This window comes from Carettochelys insculpta, chromosome 12, assembly GCF_033958435.1.
Source record: "Carettochelys insculpta isolate YL-2023 chromosome 12, ASM3395843v1, whole genome shotgun sequence".
Taxonomy (NCBI): domain Eukaryota; kingdom Metazoa; phylum Chordata; order Testudines; family Carettochelyidae; genus Carettochelys; species Carettochelys insculpta.
Window position 1 is genome coordinate 44,823,823 of NC_134148.1, and position 22,650 is coordinate 44,846,472.

General features: G+C 44.9%; 1 protein-coding gene across 4 annotated transcripts in view; it reads left to right on the top strand.

Annotated features, from left to right (window-relative positions):
• Positions 1–17,702: 17,702 nt before the first annotated feature.
• The window catches only part of FRMD5 (FERM domain containing 5), a 348,761-nt gene continuing 343,813 nt past the window's right edge, over positions 17,703–22,650 (top strand). For 3 of the 4 annotated variants that reach the window (XM_075007322.1, XM_075007325.1, XM_075007323.1), the window contains exon 1: positions 17,703–17,833. In XM_075007322.1, coding sequence (XP_074863423.1) covers positions 17,732–17,833 — 102 coding nt within the window. In that variant the 5' untranslated portion in view covers positions 17,703–17,731. The remainder of the gene's footprint in view (positions 17,834–22,650) is intronic. The other variant, XM_075007326.1, reaches the window with a different exon arrangement.

The following is a 22,650-nucleotide window of genomic DNA, read 5'->3' on the forward strand; positions in this document are numbered from 1 at the left end:
TCTACTTCTCCCCATACCATTTGATGTTCTAGTCATCGGTAATATATGGTGACGTGGGGGAAGGTATTACTCTGATCCAGAAATGGAGCCTGTGTTCTAGCAGATGACTTCAGGTGGGAAGGAGCGACCCAGTCAGGTCCCTTGGGCTTTAATGGGAGGATAAACTGCTTGCTCACATTTTGTGAAGTGAAGAACATAATTAGCTGAAAACTGCTTTTTTAAATACAATTACCCAGGGGCATTTTCCTTTAGGTGACTCGTTTTTGTTTGTGTAAACATACCTGCCTTTGCAGTAAACTAAGCTTTTTTTTTTTCCCCTCCCCCTAGTCTGGGATTTGGCACAATTTCTGGTTGGAATGCAAACCACACTCAGTTTAAAAGTTGGCAGGACGAGGGACTAGAGTACTGACATGAAGAAAAGGTGATAATTTTATACAAAGTAGAACAAGAGACTTCAGTATAGCAGATTTGCAACAGCCTTACCTTGTCATTTAGTGCAGGACCATTACAGGGCTACTTACTGAAGGTTTAAGACAGACATTGCAAAATGCACATATATGCCATCTGATATAATCCCTATTTGAAACACATGAGACCTCTTCACTTAAAAATTGATTCACCTTGATAATGTGTATTCTTAATTCAGCATTATAAAGAAAATGCCATACCCTGAATAACAAGTAGGTATTATTGCACTGATCTTTCTTAAGGCTGGGATCACTTTGCGCAGGGGAGAGTTAGCAATTTAGGACATATTCCTGGAGGTTTAATCACATCACAACCCTAGTAGTAGCTATGAGATTGTGAAGAAATACCACATTTTAGCTTGTTAGTGTATATAACTAGCAAATTTACCTCTCATTGCTCAGGTCCTTAAGTCAATAATGTATTGTTGTTTTTGAAAATTAAAAGGAAAATATACATCCTTTATTTATGCTGGTATCTTTTAAAATCTGTACTTCCAACCCCCTTGTCCTGACATCCCCAAACAGCCAGACCCCAGTCGTGTCTCCTGCTCCCCTCCCCACACACCTCTGCACTCTGCCTGGAGCCCCTCCTGACCCCCAACCATTTGCTGTTTTATCTCCTGTCCCTGTCAGGGAGTGAGACCAAAGTGCACAGCTTGCCTGTCCTCTGCCTTGTGCAGGCAGAGTGAAAAATTCAACAAACTGTGCACTTTCACTCCTTCCCTGACCAGTGAGGAAGCGGAACAGCAAGCAATGAATCTGGGGGTAGGAGAGCTTCAGCCCTGGCCAGCACAACAAAATCCTGACCTTGCTTTCTCTTATGAGAAGAGAAAGCTGTATATCAAATTTGGTGATCTTATCTCTGATCATTGAAGAGGAGTTCTTAAACAAAGACAGACTCAAATATGTAATAGAGAAAACATAGGGCTGCAGAGTATTAAATTCATAAGAGGTTAAAAATGGCAAATATAGTACATACCTATCACAAGGGGGAAAGGTAATCCAGGGAATCATAAATCAGTCATCTTAATGTCAGTGTCATGAAAGATTATGGAGCAAATCAAGCCATAAGTACCAAGAAGAAAATAAACTGATAACTTTATGAATTTTTCTTAGGTTCAGTTCTATTCAATATCTTTATAAATAACTTGGACAGTGACAGTACACTTAGCTTGTGGATGATACTAAACATATAGGGGTTGCAAACCCTTTGTTGAGATCATTTTTAAGTTCTAATCCTGTCCTCCAAACTGGAGAAATTGTCTGAAGTAAAGAGAACGAGACTGAACAAAAATAAAGGCAAAGTACTCCACTTAGGGAGGATCAATCTATTGCACACACATGCAATGGGAAATGACTCTCTAGGAAGGAATAGTGCAGAAAAGGATCTGGTGTTATAGTGGATCACAAACTAAATTTTCAGTGCATACAACACTGTTGCAAAAAAGCAAATATTCTGCCGTGTTTGTTGTAATCAACACACAAGAAAACCCTTCCACTCTACTCAGCTCTGATAAACCCATTTCATCAAGTGCATGGAGTGGAAATACAATGCATCTGATTAAATGGGTTTTACCCACAAAACCTTGTACCCAAATAAATCTGTTTAGTCTTTAAGGTGCCACAGGAATCCTCATTGTGCTACTGGGCTTTTTTTAAATATTCTGTTATGCAGAATGTCATGGGAATGAGTGGGGCAATTAATCAAATATTTGGGTTAATTACGAGTTACACATACCAATAAATACCCTAACATGAAATACAAAATGTTATACAGATCCTCACCAATCCAGCAGTAGTACTGCAGTATTGATTTCTTGAATCACTTGGGAATATGCAGGTAAAGTTTTCTATACTTATGGGTTTTCTTATGACACTACATCTCATTGGGGCAGCACAGAGCATACATGCAGGTAACTAAAGGTACACTTAATACTACATAAGAATGGCCACACTGAGTCAGACCAAAGGTCCATCTAAAACTATACTGAACAGAATTTAATCTCTGATTCAAAAAGCACTTCAGGGTCTTGCAGTGCCTCAGGTTTATTATCATCATCAATTATCATTGTAGATACAGAAGGTTTAGGCAATCCGGCTGATTCTGAAATGACCCTATGACACATCCTGGAAGCTGCTTTTTTTTTGAATAAATCATAGGACTGGAATGACTCATGAGGTCTTCAGGTCCAGTCACTGATTTCAGCTTGTTTGCTTACTTGTCTTCTGCCTCTTTTTGCACAAAGGTAGAGAGCAGAATATGCAGTTCCATAACATGCTGGGCAGTGTATTAGTCCTGGTTACTAGATTTGAGATTTGTGTTGGAAGATCTCAGAAGTGCCAGTTAGTTGAACTTTTTGGTTAACTGAGCACCAGATAACAGCTTTTACTGTATAATGCTTTTCAACATGACTTAAGGATGGCACACTCAGATGCTGAAGATGTAAGCCCTCCAGGTTCAAAGCTCAGCATTCTACATTTTCTGTGAAGAGCTGTGCCCACCTCTAGCTGTGTGCAAGGAAGAGATGATTCGCCAGCAGTTGCCATCCGAGGATCTGATGACACTTTACAAAAGTGGGTAAAAATTGTCCTAGCCATTATACAGATGAAGAAACAGACACAGTAATGCTCTTGCCCAAGGTCACATGGCACAGACAAACATACAGTCCAGGCTTCCTGTTACTGTCTTCCGCTATAACCTCTACACCTGCTCCCTGAGTAGACTGTCCGCATCACAGTAAACCCAGACAATCTGAAAAACACTGTAGGATTTCTGCATATGGAGAGTATATGAGCTGAAATGACATGTGCTCCGCCTGCTTCTTCTAGCTCAGTCACTGGAAGAATCATGCAGAGTTCAAAGCAGAGATGCCATAAGTAGTTTAGATTAAATCCAGTGCTTGACAAACCTTGTGCTATCACCACACGTAGCTGAAACAGAGTGCTGGGCTATTCGCTAATAGTGGGCTCAGGCAGCTGGTGAATAGACTTTTTTATTCTAACTAAGGGCAGCTCTCCCTTTTCCAAGCCTCAGGGAAAAGACATTTTTAGGAGGATTGCCTGAAAGCTCTAATTCTGTCACAGCTGATGCCTGCACCCCTTTTCCAGGATGAGGGGACAGTGGGGAATGATCCATTGCTCTTCTGCAGGGTTTGCCAGAAGAGAGATACAGCTTTAGGCCTGGCTCTGCTCAGACTTTTGGCTGAAAGACCCTGCAGCACTGACACCTCCCGTGTAGTTCTGGATGATATAGAGTTCAAGCAATGATATGGTTTAACAGTGAGTTGCCTCAGTTTTTTACTACAGAGGTGCCTGCTTGTCCCAGAGTTCAGAGTCCTGTATGCTATAGACTTTCATTAAGGAAATTTTAGTATTGTTGGTTTGAGGGGAAAATATGGGTTTGGCAGATAGGCTCAGACCCATGGCTCTTCAGGCATACTGGTTCTAAGGGTGGCCAGCAAAGGAACAGATTCAGACATGACAAACATACATTGCATGTTAGTAGGCTGGTGCTAGTGTGGGTCCCATGCAGACTGAGCAGAGGCCTGGGCAAGGTTGTCTCTGGACAAACAGGAGGGTCCCAAACTTGACTCCTTTAAGGGAAGGGGGGGAAAAACACCAAGTGCTGTATTGCAAGATATGATTAAAATCACGGCAATGCTGTCATGTGTCATTGCAACTTGAGAAGACCTTGAAAGAGTTGTGGTGTAGCAGAACTTCTGTGCAATGAAGGGGAAGCCAAAATTAGCAGCCCCTGAAAGTCTAGTGAGGGCAACAAGTCTAATCAGATACTGCAGGAGAGGCAGCCAAAGGGGAATGATGAAATAAATGACAGATTTTGGCACCTTGGTGGATTATGGTCCCAACGTTTTGTTTCTGTAAAGATGTTAAAACACTAACACTCCAGTGAAATTGCTTTGTTTTTATATTGCACTGTCCCTTCAGTTGATCAGTTATCTATGGACGGGCCTGCCTTGCCAGAGAACAGTTAGGCTCAAACTGCCAGTATGACTTCAATTGGCTGAATGATTTACACCAGCTCAAGAATTTGTTCTGGTTGATAAAGTTCCATTCAGGAAATGGGGGTGGGGGAAATATGCTTGATCTAGCCAATCACAATGGAGCTGCAGAGCTCTGGTTTAGGCTATTCACTCACTCCAGTAAGAAGTTTGGAGATATTTGGACGTGCTTAGAAGTTGTGACCAGAATCTGGAACAAAGTCTAAATACATCAAATCTGTTTGCTGTGAGTTATCAGTTACAAAAATCACAATCAAACTTAGGCTCATGAGACCCTGATAGGAGACACTGTTCTCATGTAGCATGATGTATAGGAGACAGTTTGTATCTCTTTGGAAAACAATCTTGTGTGTGAAACAAGTGAGAAGGCAGGGAAGGGTATCCACCATACCACATGGTTCACAAGCCTGCTGACCATGCGGGGTTAGGGGGACAGCTGTGCAGGGGCCCGCTGTTTCAAAGGGGCCTGGAGCTCCTGGCTGCCACCACCGCCACAGCAACAGTGGCCAGGAGCTCTATCCCCTTTGAACTGCATCGAGAGCATCATTCCACATGGGTTCTGAGGGCAGGGGTCGGGGGGCCCAGTGCTGTGCTCTGGGTGGCACTAAAGGCTGACTGCTGTTTGTCCCCACCCCTCCTGCCTGAGGCTCCACCTGTTCCATGGGTGTGGAGTTCCCCCACCCCCATACACACCAGTTGCTCCAAAATATCTGTTAGTCTATAAGATGCCACAAAACTTCTTGTTGTTCTCGAAACTGCAGATTAACATGGCTACCACTCTGATACTTGTGTTCTAAATATGTCCTGTGTTCCAGTAGGATCAGTAGAAAAGGTGAAACCATGGTTCTTCTTCCCTATATACTGCTCAGCAGAGCGAACTGTTTATATGGGACAAATATATAGCTCCTACATAGTGATGTTATGGGAGCTGGGAGGGAGAGAGGAAAAATTTGTCACAGGAGAACCCCTGGGAAGAACTAAGCCCCTGTGGGCCTTTCTGGAGAGCGAGTGTCTCCAGGTGTGATGTGCTAGGCCTTAAAGGCACAGTCTAATTCTAAATGAGTGGAACTTTCTGACCTGATGGAATTTTGCTGGAGGTGGTAACACAGTTGATGAGGCAAATATTCCACTAGGGAATTAATGTTCAACTGAGGATGAAGGATGTGCACATGATAACTAAAGGGCTTCTACATTCTACAGAGATTATCTGGATGGTAGAACACACACTCCCTCACTTAAAACCACTGGAAAAAAAGAAACTGCCTCTGTAACCCATATACAATTTCAAATTGGTTAACAACCTAGTGACAGCTCACTTCTGATTACTATAACAGTTATAATTATTCATTACTCTAGGAAAAATTGAATAAACTGTGATGAAGAACATAAAAGCATTTGTTTAGACCAGTGGTTCCCAAACTTTTTGGCATCATGCATACCTTTTTTAAATTTTGAGAAACCCTCACATCCCCACACCTCTTTTTTACCATCATCCAACCACCCTTTTAACAAAATATTCAATTTATAATTTAAAATGAACTAAAAAACTTGATATAAGGATGTTATTTAAAATTAAAAATAAGCACAAATAGTTTTTCTTGGGTCCCTTGCAGGTGCCTGGTGTAGCCCCAGCTGACCAGCTGCCTGAGCCTCCTAAGCCCCATGTCAGCTGCCTGCCTGCCCGAGCCCTGTGCTGCCAGAGCTGTCCGCCTGAGCTGACTGAGTCCCTTGCTGATGGGGCCAGCCAGCTGCTCGCCAGCCACCAAGGCCAGTTGCACACCCACCCACCAGCCACCAAGGCTAGCTGCCCACCACCTGCCCAATCCCCGCAATGCCAGGGCCAGCTGCCCGCCCACCAGCTGCCCAAGCCACACACTGCCAGGGTCAGCTGTCTACCCACCCACCCACCCAAGGCATGGGCCAGCTGCCCAACCCGCCTGCCTGACACCCACACTGCCAGGGCCACCCACCCACCTGCCAGCCCCAGCCACCTATGCCTAGTGCTGTCAGGGCTAGCTGTACGAGCCCCGTGGCAGCGGGGCCAGCTGCCTGCTCACCTACCAGCTGCCGGGGCCAGCTACCCACCTGCCTGCCAGCTGCCCGAGCCCCGCAATGCCGGGGCCAGCCACCTGAGCTCTGCAATGCCAGGGCCAGCTGCCTAAGCCCCACAAGCTGCCCACTTGAGCTTCACTAGCTGCCTGCTTGAGACCCTTCCCTCCCCCAAAGCCAGGCACCACCAGCCCCCCTCTCTTATCCCATCCCCCTCCCCTGAGCCAGGCACCCTTAGCCCCCACATCTAACCCCATCCTACTTCTCCTTGCCTTCCCCCCAACAAACCACACTCACTCACCTTTGCAGGAGGCAGCTAGCTCCATGTGGGTTTTCTCCAGCTACCTGCTTTTTATAGTGTCTGCGCCTGGTCACCCATGTGAAATGGCAGGGGATGAGAGCTGGAAACAAAGGCTAGCTCTTTCTTGTGGGGGGAATGATGTGGGGGGCTGGGTTGCCTTGCCTGTCCCCCTTAACCCTTAGAAATTTCTTCATGTTCCCCAGTTTGGGAAACCATGGTTTAGACCAAGACTAAGTGAAAATGAGCTGAAGTTAGAAGTATAATTTGGCTGGCTTATGGCATCTTGGTGAGTAGCTACTTCTTCCCAGAGGCTGCAGTCATGTCCTCCACAGTGTCTAATTTAATAAATAAATTATAGGCCAGCTTCAAAAAAATTAAGGATCAACAGCGTATTTGGACTTAAATTTACAGAAAAAATACTTAATCCAGGAAGGCATCAACCAAAAAAAGGTTATCTCCTTGTGTCTGCAGATTGGGTTGTTCTTCCAGGCAGAGACATGTGACTTACTCCAGTTCACCTCAGTGTGGTGTCAATTCAGAAGTCTGATAATAATTAATAAAGCAAATATCAAGATTGTTTGCTGTGGTGTTGTAGCCAGGATATGGGAGAGTGAAATCTAAAAGTAAACATAGTGTTAATGCTGGAAATTATATGTATTCAGAACTAATATAAAGATGTTATAAGCAACAAGCATGAAGAGAATTGAAAAAAAAAGTTACCCCATAAAATGTATCAAACCAGCTATTCAATATTATTATTACTGAATAAATGCAGAATCCTATATGAACAGATGAATCCTCCAGAGAAGAAAATCTTAGGGCCAACTAGCAGAAACCTCATTCATTCTTAGGTTCATTCTTAGGACACTGAAGATTCTCTGTTCTCTTAGCCTTGTTTGCAATCATGCCCACTTCCTTTACTAAGGTTAAAGTTTATTATGTACCATAAAAATAAGATAGTATAATAATTCCCATAGCTATATCCTCACCAGAAAGCATGTAATAAATTGCTCCTTTATAGATTTAAGATGGTAACTGATTAATTGATTTTAGCAATGTCAGATTAGACAGCTGGCAAAACAGCTGGAGCACTTTCTAAGTATCAGAAAAACTTTTCAGACTGGATCATGTTAATTTTCATTGGATGCTGATATATATGATTGTCGCTGAACAAATGACAAGAAATATAAATAATTGGCTGCTATACTATTCACATTATAAGATATATCAAAAAGGGAAGAGAGTTGACGTACATATAATGGATACAAGGGTATGGTTAACTCAGAGCCTGAGGCATACTGCAAAATCCTGCTTATAAACTATTGATTGGGATGATGACAATTGTTCAATCAGTAGCATTAATTGCTTCATGAGCCTGGTAACGGGATACAGAAAACCTTTCACCTTCCAATCAATTATTCAAAATTAGCCTATATCATTTTGCATACAGTAAAAATGGACAGAAATGAAGTTTCTGACTGCATTTGGACAAATTTTCCCTAATATATAGCTTTGGAAAATCTTTCTTTCATTTCACTGAAGCTTAGTAGCCCTGGGAAGGTTGTTATGAAGAAGCTGTGGTTATGCCATAGTTTAGGTTGGATTCCATTTTGCACTCAGAGGGAGTTCTATCAATTTTTCATCCTAGATTGGGAAAAAAACAGAAGATGACAATGTATCTGCCAGGGTTGCTGAACAAGGGAGGAAGGGGTGAGGGGGAAGGAGGCAAAAGGAGCCGTTGCTCTGGGGCCTGGCAATGTAAAGTCCAGGGTTGTGGGCTGCCGCTGCTGCAAATACGGCAGCAATGGGCTGGAGCCCCAGCCCTTGAAATCACAGCTGGAGCCTTGCATGGCGGCACTAAGGGCTAGCTGAGGAGGGACGGCACAGTCCAGGCAGCACTGAGTACTGGCTGCCCCATGTTCTGCCCTTTCTGCCCAAGGCCCTGCCCTTCCAGAGGCCCAGAGCCAAGCCACCTACCACCTTGCCTAGGGTCTGGCAAAGTCTTTTGCCTGCTCTGGTATCCACTCAAAATTTTCAGCACAAAATCTCTAAACAAAGCTTGAATTTCCAGAGGGTTTTTTTTTCCAAGCAAATTGATTTCTGAGTTGAGTTCTAACTAATTAATAAATGGCTCCAAAAATTCACATTCTGAGTCGTATTTTTTCTGCAATGTAAACTACAAACTGTAGAGTAAAAATGTAGTTTTAGGGGGAGGTTGCAGGCTGTCTTCAGTAATGATAAAAAGGAAAAAAATTGCATTATTAATCTGAACTGAAATTTTGTCGGCCACAATCAAACCGTGGAGAAAATTTCCTTTGGCTAGTTTTGTTCTCTGAAACCAAGAATGCCTTTTTAAACAGTTTTGGATGCGAAAAGAAATCTGATTTTTGATGTGTATCCCAACCCCATAAAGTTCCCTGCATCCAAAAAATTGGGCTGGCACAGGAATGAGGAATGAGTTTGACTAGTCAGGGGTAAGTGTGCACTAGTCAAAAATAAGAAATCTATTTGCCCAAGATCAGGTTTTGGATGAAACTGTTCAGTTGGTTCCAGAGCAAACCTAATTAGTGTCTGAAGAGCAGCAAAAAGACCAGGATCTTTGTCAAAGCAATGACTGCTCCATCCTGAATTGTTTTTCGTTAAACTGTTCAACTGGCTCAATAGCTCCTAGTCTTCATGAAAGCAACACTTCACTAACACCGATGACCCTCTTATTCATGAGTATTTCAGAAGGGGAGTTTTCAGGTAGATTAATAGTTTATGAAGGACATGATCTTCGAAAAGTAGTGGCAACTTTCACAAATATTAGAATCTTCCTGAAAGTACCCAGTGAGTTCAGAGGCAGGTCCTGGTCTTTGTGAAAGGAACCACTCCTGTGTCAAAGAACCTTTCTTAATTTATTAGCATCAGCCCTTGTAGTTAAATTGTTAAACTAACGCAAAACATGAAGTTTCATTTTTGCTGAAGAAAGCATACATTATCCTTTTAAAATAAAAAGCTGGCCACCTTTGCCTTGAAACGACTTAGAAAACACATACAACGTTGCCTCTTAGCATTTTCCCCAAATTGTGCGCCCTCCGTGCAAAACTGGGCCCCAACATATTGGAAAGGAACAGAGTTTTACTATTCCAGAGCATTTCTATTGCATTTGTAGAGGAAGACCTTTGACAAAGCAGCAGCTATTGCTGTTTACAAATAGGATATTTGTGAAATCACCCAGCTGACTCAAGAACTCCCTTCTCACAAAAGGTCACTTTCACAAAGATCCTATTCTTCGTGAAAATGGCCACTATGGTATTGGATATTCTTTATGAATCTAAAAGAACCTGGGTAATTACTAGATTCTAAGTGAGTTAAGGTTGTTCTATATGTAGTGTACCTAACACAAAAAGAAAGGAAAGGAAATGCAAAGTAATGAAAAGCGAAGGCATCTAACAGTACATCTACTCCTCCAACCAGAGATACCCAGCTCTCACTTATCAGAGGGGTAGCTATGTCAGTCTGTATCCACAAAAACAACAAGAAGTCCTGTGGCATAGACTAACAGATTTATTGGAGCATAGGGTTTTGTGGACAAAAACCCACTTTGTCAGATGCATCACTTGTAGAACAATCAGCACACATCACCATACCCATTAATTCTGCCCCAGTGAGAGGTACCAGGACCCCCTCCCCACAATGCGATTCTCTAGAACGGTGCAGAAAAGAGAATGTGGGAAGGAAATCTGATCTTTTTGTGGCTATGGTGAGTTTGCAGAAAGGGTATTCAAATGCTGGCATTAATTATTTATGATGATTTTATTGTGATTATGGGAGCTTCTATACTTCAAGACCCCATTGTGCTAACACTGTACAAGTACAAACATATAACAAAGATGGTCCCTGTCTTGAAGGGCTGCTGGGCAGAATTAAAATTGTGGTGTGCTATATATGCCAGGAATTCACAAACTTTTCTTGTTGTATACCCCCTTCCAGATCTACCAGCTGCCCATGTACCCTGCCCTCAAGTGAAAGTGGGCTGGTGTGGGACAGTGGAGGGCATCAGTAAGAACCAGCTGCCAAACTGGCCCACACACAGATGACTTTTTGTTCTCTCCTGTTAGTGGTCCTGCCAGTAAAGTGTGGCAGTGCTTCACTGCCCATTTACCTGGGGGCAAAAGGGGCAGTGACTTTAACGTGTGGTTGTGCCAGTGCTGATGGACTTTACCAGCAGGCCCACTGAAGGGGGGGAGCGAATGGGGCAACTGCACTGAGACCTGGCAGTATAAAAGGGCCTGGGGCTCCCAGCAGGTGTGGCAGCAGCCAGCAGCCTGGGTCTTTCAAATTGCCAGTGGAGCCCCTAGTCTCCCAGCTTTCTACTGCTGCACTGTTGGGGCTGCCAGCCATGAAGGAGTGGTCGTGGTAGAGGGGTCTTCCTCCTGCCTCACCCCTTCTGCCAAAGACTCCACCCCTTCTGGAGGCCAAGAGCTGCCCCTGCTTGTTAAGGACACTGTGGCTGGTTCAGGGGGTAAATCCCAGTGCTTTGTTTCATCCCTGCCCACCCTTCTCTCATCACTGACACAGTGCATTTTTCTTAACATTGTCTGTCTGTGTCTAGCCATATGTCCATATTTCACTGTTACATATAGACACCGTTGTGGTATGATGTGTACAACCAAATAAAACCCATAAGTTTTGAGCTCAGTAAGACTGGATGGTTGCTGGGCAACTGAACCGGCGTTGTACAATAAATGGAGGGATGGGTCTATATGTCAGCATTGCTGTATAACTGTGTGCTCATTGGTACGTCTTGAAATAAAGTATCTACCATATTTTATATAACAAATTCCCACAGAGTTTTAAAGCTTTGTCTGGGCAGCCTGTTATTAAAAAATGAAATAAATAATATCCACCATCACATAATTTCTCCTGCATATGCCCCAGAGATGTCTTGCATACACCAGGAGTATGTGTACCATAGTTTCAGAACCCCAGTGGATGTGGTATAGTAGTTTCTGTAGTTGTGAGGTATGTGTCAATGTCTAGAGGGAATGCATATTAGAGGTCTTTCCTTTTGTGGTAGTGTGTTACGTAGCAACCCTCCTTGACTCATGCACAGCTCAGTATTTGTGGTAGGTATGTTTTATGCAGAGACCCACCTTAACTCACACACAGCTTGGTGTTTGTGGTAGATGTGTTACGTAGTGACCCACCTTAACTCACGTAAGCTGTGTCTACACGTGCACGCTACTTCGAAGTAGCAGCACTAACTTCGAAATAGCGCCCGTCGCGGCTACACGTGTCGGGCGCTATTTCGAAGTTAACTTCGACGTTAGGCGGCGAGACGTCGAAGTCGCTAACCTCATGAGGGGATCGGAATAGCGCCCTACTTCGACGTTCAACGTCGAAGTAGGGACCGTGTAGACGATCCGCGTCCCGCAACGTCGAAATTGCCGGGTCCTCCATGGCGGCCATCAGCTGGGGGGTTGAGAGATGCTCTCTCTCCAGCCCCTGCGGGGCTCTATGGTCACCGTGGGCAGCAGCCGTTAGCCCAGGGCTTCTGGCTGCTGCTGCGGCAGCTGGGGATCCATGCTGCAGGCACAGGGTCTGCAACCAGTTGTCAGCTCTGTGTATCTTGTGTTGTTTAGTGCAACTGTGTCTGGGAGGGGCCCTTTAAGGGAGCGGCTTGCTGTTGAGTCCGCCCTGTGACCCTGTCTGCAGCTGTGCCTGGCACCCTTATTTCGATGTGTGCTACTTTGGCGTGTAGACGTACCCTCGCAGCGCCTATTTCGATGTGGTGCTGCGCAACGTCGAAGTTGAACATCGACGTTGCCAGCCCTGGAGGACGTGTAGACGTTTTTCATCGAAATAGCCTATTTCGATGTTGGCTTCACGTGTAGACATAGCCGTACAGTTCAAAGTTTGTGGTAGGTACTTTTTTTTAAATGTACAGACCCACCTTAACTCATGCACAGCTTGTTATTTTGTACAATTACTGTTTTCAGTTTAAGAGAATCATAAATTTGAAGGCCAGAGTGGAGCATTCTGATAATCTAACGTACCTCCTACATAATAATGATCAGAGAATGTCAGCCAGTTATTCCTACATCCAATGCAACACTTCTGATAGAGCTAGAGAAAAGCTTTATAAAGAGACACCCAACCTTGACTTAGAGATCCATATAGTTGTTTTTACAGTTTACAGTGTTGTATTTATTGTAGAGCCACCAAAGAAAGCATGGTCTGTGCCCTTTATAGGGCCATCAAGATGTGTCCAACAAGGAATTTGGGATATTTTGACCAATGCACGTGTCCAAGCTGGTCAAGTCAGATAACACACGCTTTGGAAATCAAAGTGCAAGTGTGAGGGTTGCAGGCATAAGGTTATCAAGACAGCTACTGCAGCCAGTCTACCCAGCACTCTTAAAGGAGCCCAAATGAAAGAGCCTGACAGGGCAGCAGGAGATTCAAGTTTGTGAGACCTCCGAGAGTGTGAGGTAAAGAGATAAGATATAATCATCTCTGTGCTCACTACCTGAGTAACTAATGTACATTTCAATATATTTATGAAGCTTTGGAAAGAGGGGAAGACAGGCGCAAGGCAGTGAAACATCACACCCAACATATTCCTCATATAAAAGTATCTTTGGGGAAAAAAACGACTGGGTGTGACATTCCTGGGTGCAAGCCACACTAGTGGTGGGCTGTGTCATCACATGCATGCAGCAAAGGCCTGCCATTGTGTTAAGGGTTTCTTACGTGTGATTTCACTGTTCTGAAGGTTATAATAGTGCTTGAGTGGGCAGTCAGCATTGAGTCTGTGACCTTTAACCCAAGGAGCCAGGCCAGATTCCCCTCAGACACTGACCAGACCAAACCGGTCTGAACTGGATTTTCCCTCCTTAGAGGTCACGAGGGTTCCATTCCCCACAGACCTTTCCCTCCTTGGGAGTTTTATAAGGATTGTGTCGCCTCAGCCTCGGTGCTGCCCACCACAGCGACAGCAGTGCACGGACCCGTCCGGTCTGCTGCCTGACAGAGGGACAGTCCTAGGGGCGCCTGCTATGGAGGAAGGAGAAGACTCCCATCCTCATCAACACTTACCAGCTGCGACATCGTCAGCCTGCTGTTCCTCTCCCATCACCAGCCCTAGGAGAGACAGCACAGGACTCCCCAGTGGTCCTCCTCAAGGGCCCCAAACCAGCCTAAGAGCTGACGGTCCTGGGCACCTCAACCATCATCCAAGGAAGCAAAGGTCATGGTAATTACAGAGCGTTACCTTCCAATTCTCACCAAGCCACTGAGTTAGGTTTACCAGATCTGGGCTTTATGCCCTCCTCTGTACTTTCTGTCATTATCACCAGTTTGTTTTATGTTTCTAGTATCTGCATTGGTTATCTTCCCTAGTTTATCCCCCGTGTAGCTTGGTACCTTGCTTTCGTTGCACCTGAACACTGCCTCCTCTTTATTTTACTTACACTTATATTGAAGGGGTGGAGGAAGGGAAAAGGAATCCAGCTCAGATTAATTTACTGATGGTGGAGCTGGATGTGGGGTGGGGACAGGCACAATCCTGTGCTTCTGATAAGGGCGTAGCGCGCGGCATCTATAATTTGTGTTTGCTACATAAACCTTTGGGGTAACAGGTGCAAAACTTCTCCATAATTCCCTGATTAGAAAGGAAACAATCAGCATGGGAGGTACTGGAAAGTGTGAATTTCATCTCAAAACCCCCACTCTGAGCTTTTTCAAAGAGGTCGTTTTCACTTATCTACCAGTTTCTGTTAGACTGTCTCCATGAGCTCCAGCTCATCTCCCCATCTGTCCAACTTCACCTCTTTCTGTTCTGCACTCATAGCCTCTGCCAGTGGTTCTCAGTCAGGGGTGCATATATCTCTGCAGGTACGCAGAGGTCTGCCGGGGGTACATCAACTCATCTAGATATTGGCTTAAGCTTTACAATAGACAACATAACAGGCACTAGCAAAGTCAGTAGAAACTCAAATTTCATGCAAACAATTACTCATTTATACTGTTCTAGTCTACATTATACTGAAATGGGTCCAATACGTGCATTCCAATTGACTTATTTTAGAATTATGTGATAAAATGAAAGTGAGCAATGTTTCAGCCATAATGCCCTCTTAGATTTTTGAATTTTTGTTTAATGTTGTAAGTATTTTTTAAGTGAGGGCAAATGTGAGGTACACAAGACAAATCAGCCTCCTAAAAGGGAAAGATTGAAAATCATTGGCCTATGCCACTCAGGTAAGAGTTATCTCCACTCTCTCTCTTCCCCACTGCCCCAGGAATGGTACAACTTCCATAGGTACCTAACTTGGCTGCCCTCTGACTCTCTTCAGTGCCACTTTTTCTCTCTGGTTCATGACTGAACTTATTTCCTACTCTCCATACCCTCGTTTATTTTTTCTCAGCCTTGGCCCCAGTTATCTCCTAAACACCAAGTTAACTTCCACAGTGTAAGATATAAGTGGCTGGGAAGTGTTCTTCTATGGTTCACGTTCTATGATGCACTACTGTCTACACCATGTGGAATTAATACATGTTTTGCAATCTAGTTGTAACTATGTCATTCCCAGGACACGAAAAAAACAAGATGGGTGAACTAATAACTTTAATTGACCAAATTCTGTTGGAATAGGCTGTTTTTATATTTCTTTTCTAACAATGTTGAGCAATAGCTGGAGGTTATATTCAACTGGCTTTAATCGTTAATAATAGGACAATAGTTATATTTCAACAGAAAAAAGATTATTTACATTTTAACTAGACTCTCTAGTACTCAATAATCCTATAACAACATATTGGGCAAAAGGGAAATACGTCCTCTATGGCTTCATGGGGTTCAAATTGTACCAATAGATGCCCCACATACATGAATGCTGTTGGTTTGCCATTATTTTTCCCAATTAGTTTTTGAGTAATGTACTATCTAAGCTGGCCCCTATAAGTCCACAGGGTAAGCTTCTGACCTACTTCTAGCACCTGTTTTCAGCAATGCAGAGAGCTTTGCACTCCTTGCTGAGAATGGCCTCCTATAGTTAACACTTCAGTGTGCAAATCATTCCTAACAACCAGTGTTTTGTGCCTCATTTTGTCTCATTGTTTATGAAGGGTACCAACATGGTCCCTTTTTGGAATGCAGAGTCAACTGGACACAGGCCCTGAGGCTGCCATATTATAGGGGTGGTCTCCTGCAAATTCCTAACTTGTTGACTGACTTTGGGGAGGGGAAGACGTCCTGACTTTTAGGAACTCCGAAGAAAGATAATGGGGCCTCTGAGAAAGCATGCAGAAGTGGCAGTGTTAGAATTGCACCTAATGTTGTCAGGGTTACATAAGGGGTCTTTGTGACTGTGAGCTGTACCTTTGCCATTGACCTGGCAGCTGTCTGTTTTGGATATTTGTTTTGCAGAGTTTGGGAGAAAAATGTGGTGGAACTGTAGTGAACTCCCAAGTAGGAGCCTCTTTCTTCTATCTTCCCACTGCCACCACACATGGGGTCAGTGAAAATGAGGCAGAGAATGGGCAGAATTCTGGTCTAGCTCTGTGGCAATGCAAACTCTAACCCATGTCAGATAAGACCATTGCATGTTCTGCTCCCATACTGCTGCAACTGTGATGAAATCAGTTGTACTGCAGCCTGTGGCAAAATGCTGAAAATACACCAAAAAAAAAGTCATTTATTAATTAAATTTAAAATAAAACACTGCTGTTAGTCAAATGAAGTAGACAGGGCCCCCGTGCTGCTGGGATTATCTCAGTATTTGGATGATATGCTGCTGGACCTCTAAACGGGAATATTAACCTAATATTTTACTTTTTTCTCCACATTGAGACCGAGAGGGCTGGTTAGTAAGGGCTCATTCTACTGCCCCTCCCTGCCTGTTTTCTTCCAGGGGAGGGGTAAGAAATGTTGGCCCTCTTTTCTCAAGTAATCTGGATGCTAAAGAGAATTTTCTTTCATGGTTGCAGGAGATGGACACGGTATCTTCCAGCTGCAGAGCTGAAGTGCAGAGCAAGAGGGGTAACTGCTGCCTACCTGGTCCAACGCCCTGTGAGAGGGGAGAAAACAATGCATAAAAACGTGCTTTATGGACTGTATCCCTAACGCCTGCATTTCTAGAAAGGACACTGCAAGGTTCCTCCGTGGACTTCTCCCCCGCTTACCTTGGTCGCTGTAGAGAGATGATCCTCCACACATCTAGCTAGAGCGGCTGGGAGCCTGAGTACCATGGGTGTTCTACAACCCTTCTGAACACACGCAATTGCCCCGAGTGCTGCTCTTGCCCCCTCCGTGCGAGGCCTGTTTCCCCAGCCCAGCCCCGCTCTGCAGCAGAGGATGGGGTAAGGGCAGCAGTGCCTGGGGGCTCTGCACATGCGGCATCTGCTCCCGGGCAGGGCCACGGGGGCACCGAACGGCCAATGCTGCTCTTCTCCCTGAATTCCTACCCTGGCTCGCGGGGGACGCGTGTCCCCGGCAGGACTCCCCGGGGGGGTGGGGACAGGCGGACCCTGGCCCCGCAGCTGCTGGCCTGCCTCCCCGGCCAAACGGCTCCGCAGCGCCGGCCGCCCCCGCAGGGCCCAGCTCCCGCCCCTCAGCCTCTGCCGGGCCTGCGGCGGCTCCGCGCCGGCATTGGCCAGCCCGCCTGTCGCTCAGCCGGCTCCGCCCTCCCCGCCCGGCGCCGGGCAGCGCGAGCGGCGGCGCGGGGACTTGCGCTGGGCTCAGGCCGGAGTTGGCGACGCGCGGCGGGGCGGCTAGCGCTGGGATGCCGCGGAGCCGGGCAGCTAGCGAGCGCGTCAGCCCAGTCGCCCGGCCCCTGTGAGCGGCCCGCGCCCGCCTCCGGCCGCGCCGAGCCCGTCGGCGCCCGCCTCCGCCTGCTGGGCTGGGGAAGATGCTGAGCCGTTGGATGAGCGGCAGCAGCAGGAGCCTGGAGCGGGAATACAGCTGCACTGTCAGGCTGCTGGATGACAGCGAGTACACCTGCACCATCCAGGTCAGCCGGGCTGCGGCGGGGCGCTGGCAACGGGGGTGGGCACGGGGCGCGCGCGCGCGCGCGCCTGTGTGTGTGTGTATGTACCGGGCGGGCGTGTGCATACGCGTGCCACTGCCCCGCGGCGCTGCCCGGGCTCGCACACGGAGCGGAGTACCGCAGGCTCGCCGCCGCCGGCAGGAACTTCCCACTTTGGGCTGTTGTGGCGGGGAGGCGGGGGTCTGCCGCCCGAGCCGCTCTGCTTCGAGGTGCCGCTGTGAAGGAACAAAAGGAAGGCGCAGACAAGCAGTGGCTCCCCCTGGGCGCTGGGTCTGGGCAGCCCAGGCACGTCTGGGGGAAGCAGCTGGGACTGAGTGAGCCAGCGACCTCCGCGGCGTTGCGGAGGGCAGCGCTCGCTCCCTGCGGGGAGCTGCTCTGTGCCAGCGGCAGATGCAGGGGGAGGAAGTATGCCAAGCGTGACTTTCCGGGCGTGGGGGGGTGGTCTGTGCAAATTTGCGCTCGGCCGGAGAGCCGGGGGGGACGGGACGGCCGGGCTGGGCGCAGCAGTGCGCCCCAGCCAGCGGGAGTCCCGGCACTTTTGTTGTGGAAGGGGGCGGGCTGCAGGCAGGGGCTCGCCGGTGCGCGTACCCCTACAAACCCGGCAGTTCGGCTGCCTGAGCGGCCTGGCTCGCCCGAGCATCTGCCGGCGAGACCTTCGCGTGACGGGCGGCTGGTCTGTCTGGGAGAGAACATAGACCTTGGCGAAGAATCCGTGAGTGAGCGCCCTAGCCCCACACCGCCCGACCAAATGCACGGCAGTCTTAGCTCCTCCGCGCCGGGCTGCCAAATGGAGTCAGCGGGCAGCAGACAAAAGCAGCGCTGGCCGCCGGCTTCTCCTTCCACCGCTCTCGGGCACGTTTTGTTCTTTTGGTGGGACACACACACCCCTGCGAGCGACTGGCACATGGGTCCTGGTTGTTCTGAGCATTAAAGCATCTGGGCTTGTTGTTGTAAAGTTTGAGGCTTAGCGAGGATGCTGCAGTTCTCTGGGTGGTTTCATCTTCTTATGGGAACAAAGACAAACCTGTGGCTTTTCCCGGCTGGATGTGTGTATGTAAATTCGAAGCTCAGAAGTGAATTGCAGCCACTCTCGATGGTAACAGCTAGAAACATTACACATGATGGGGAGGGAAGGAAGCAAAATGAATCCCCGCTTCGTTCAGAGAACCCTTTAGGTTTGCATTACATCTCTCTTTCTCAGCTGGACAAATTGCTGCATCCAGTTTTTCATCTCTGAGAAAGAAAAGCCTGATCAGCTTGGCTGGGATGTGGCTCAGGGGAGAGAGTTTAGTCACGCACAAGCTTTTTGATTCCAACAGGAAATTTAATGGCTCACGTCATTAATTTTGATCATCACTTATGCGCGTCAGAATTCTCAGCATTCACAAAAGAATAGCTCCACGCAGGCCAAGTGGTCCTCTGAAACAGGGACAGACTCTAGCTTTTAGCAAGCAGCATACCATTCTTAATACACTCTCTCTCGCTCTCTCTGTCTTTCTCAAACACACAAACCACAAGAATGTAATGGAATATAATGAATTACGGTGGGTTAAACTTGTGTCCCCTTGCCCTCCACCTCTTCCTAAAATATCACTATTAACGGATACACCTAAAATAAGCATCTTTATTATGTTATAGAACTAATATATTAGCCAAATGCAGTTTTTTAAAATAAATCAGCACATGGAAAATTGCTGTGATTTTTACTGAAATCATCCTTTTTTGTGTTCAGAATCATACCTTGCAACTTTCACTAACCTTCCCTGGTGCAGGTATGATTATAAAATAGTTTTGGTGCTGCTGCTTTTCTTTTGGTAGGGTATAATAAAATCAAGAAAACATTCTTGAATGATGGAAGAAGAGCTTAATTTATACCCCTTGCTGAGTAAAATTGATGCTTTTGGACTTACACCGTTCTACTAGTAACTCTCTGAGTGCAATAAGTATAGTAAGTGCTTTTAAGGGTGATTCTGGTGCAAATTAAAGTATGTGCAGTAAATACCGTTAAAGCTAAACACAAATACCAGGATATATATCAGAGCACTGCTTGATTTTAGGTATTGCCTGTACTGCCTCAACCCTGCTCTAATAAAAATTTTTAAAATTGTTTAGATCACTTTTCAAAGTGTTCTTAGCCAGGTAAGCATTCAGATATTGTGTGTCAATGCTGTTTTCACTATATCAGTGCTGAAGCCCAAGCCCTGCCACCAGGGCTGAAGCCTGATTCATGCTGCCCAGGGATGAATTATCTGAATTTTCAAGAAGTTTTGGAGGTCTTGTAGAGTCATAGAATCCACCTCCCCACCCCACCCCCGCAGATTTGTAGTCTTCCTCATTGGTACTGTTTCCTTCCAGTATCAACTTGCACTCTTCCAACTTGTAAGCAATAGAAAATTCAGGCCAGGTTTTTGGATAATTGTGATGCAACGAATAATCTACCTCTCCACAGGTTTATTTGGGTGTTGCTGATTCTGATTCTATTGTAGCTCTAAGGCAAGTAGAAAATCTTTTTAAAATACATGCAGGGTTAAAGAACTGGTTACAAATAAATACCACAGGCTGTGGCAGGCTTCACTTTTGCTTAAACAAAGGAAAATAAATAAGTGTATTTTTAAAAATCTGTTTGTGTAAATGACATCTCAGGAATGTTAGTCACAGATTTTCTTCACTTGCTTGCCTCTCCCTAATCTTAAGTTTGACTTAATAAATGGCTGTAATGCCAGTCAGTTTTGTTGTGCTTATACAAAAATAATTATTTTGAGAGATTGCTTTTAATATAAATTAATTGGATAAAAATGTAGTTTAAATAAGGCAATACTGTTTGGAAGTAATCTGGATTGTCTGTCTTTGAGTCACTTGGGAACAGAATTAAAATAGAGTATCCTTAAACTGTATATAATTTTGTCAGAAAATATGATACTATATTTCACCGGTTTATGCAATTTTTTGGGAACAATAACATATTGTTATGTTGTATGTGTGGTTTAATGTAAAAAAGAGTCAGTACATAATGCCCTCACAATCAAGGTTACCACAAATACATTCTTTCTCTGTTGCTTTTAAGCTGGTTTTTAAGAAAAAGTATTTATATTCTAAGATGTATTAAAGGATACACAGTAGAAATGTATAATGTCCCTTGAATGAGAAAATCACTGCCAATTTGCAGGCGAGAGAAGAGTGAATGAGTTTTGAAGGTCATTCCCTTATAAATGCAGATCTTTCCTGTCTCCAACAGATCTGTGGCATTTCTTTGTCCAACCTGTGTATACATATCTTTTCATTTTGGTTTGTTGCTTCTGTTTTGTTGTTGAATATAGAGACAATATACAACTCAGAGGTTATAAATTCAATGTGTAGAACCGTTAAATATGGTACACAGAATATGAAAGGGTTAGTGAGGATGTTCTGCAGAAGTTTGTAATTTTCTAATTGTTTATGTCACCATTCCCAACTTTGCTATAGAGACTGAGTAGCAGTTTATGTCAATGGTGCATATATGTTTCTGAACGTTAAATGTCTCATATGTCATCCGGGTTTTCTCTTGCTTGAAAAAGAGGAACAGCTCAGAAATTGTTCTGCTTTTAATAGAAATAAGAAAACTGGATTGAACCCATTAATCAAATTTAACCTGTGGCTGTACTTGATAAAGAACATCTCATGACATGTTTTGTAGATGATTACTTTGAATATTCCTTTCCTCAAGTCAGTCTTTATGAACTTTATTAAAAAAATCTCTTATTAATGTTCCTTCACTAAACGATTGTGGCAGCATCTATGCTCTGATGAATCCTTTGTCTATTTTGGTTTTAATTTCTGTTCTAGAACATGCAGTCTGAATAGATTAATTGCCTCCATCCAGGTCCTTCCCAAGCCAAATAACTATGGGCCTGATCCAAAGCCCCACCACAACCAATGGAAGTCTTTGTACCTTGAAGTCAATGGGCTGTGGATCAGGCTCTGTATGAACATTTTTGTTTACTTCTTATTCAAGTCTGACATTAGAGGGTTATCTTTGCCACAGTCCTTGATATAATGTGTACATTAATCTCAGTGTCTGAATTCAAGCAGGATCACTGATTTCAATAATTTATAAGGGAGCTGTAGTTATTTGAATGATTTTATATGTTTAGAAAAGCATAAACAACCAACAAGCATGTGTATATATTCATGTAATGGAAAAGCTTTTGGTTTAATAGTATTATGTGGTTTTAGAGTCTGTATGAAAAGCAGCTAAGTCATCATCCTTGCTTCTAAAACTGATGATGAGTTGGAAATGTTAATGTGTTGGAAATAGTCAAGGTGGAGTTGTGCTTTATTATGGATACAAGTTTGATGAACATTACAAACAATTTGCTACTGAAGCCAAGCTCTGAATCCTGGACATTCCTAAAAATCTCAGTTAGGGACACATCACCTGGAGCACCTGAGAAACCTTAAATATTTTCACAGAGAGGTAGCTGTGTTAGTCTACACAGTATCTTAACAAAACAAAAAAGCAGTCATGTAGCACTTTAAAGACTAAAAAAATAATTTATTAGGTGATGAGATTTCTTGAGGCAGACCCACTTCTTCAGATCTGGAAATAGTGCTGGAAGAGAACTGGCACAATGAATATATAACAGAGAGATGGGGGGGAAATGAAATGAAAACTGAGAAGTTAGCTAAATAGGACAGAAGCCAGGGGCAAAGAGTGGGGCAGAAAATTACTTACTGCAAGTGTCTGTTAATGTAAGTGACTTGCCTGAGAACACTATGAATATCAAAGATGGGGAAGGTGTCTT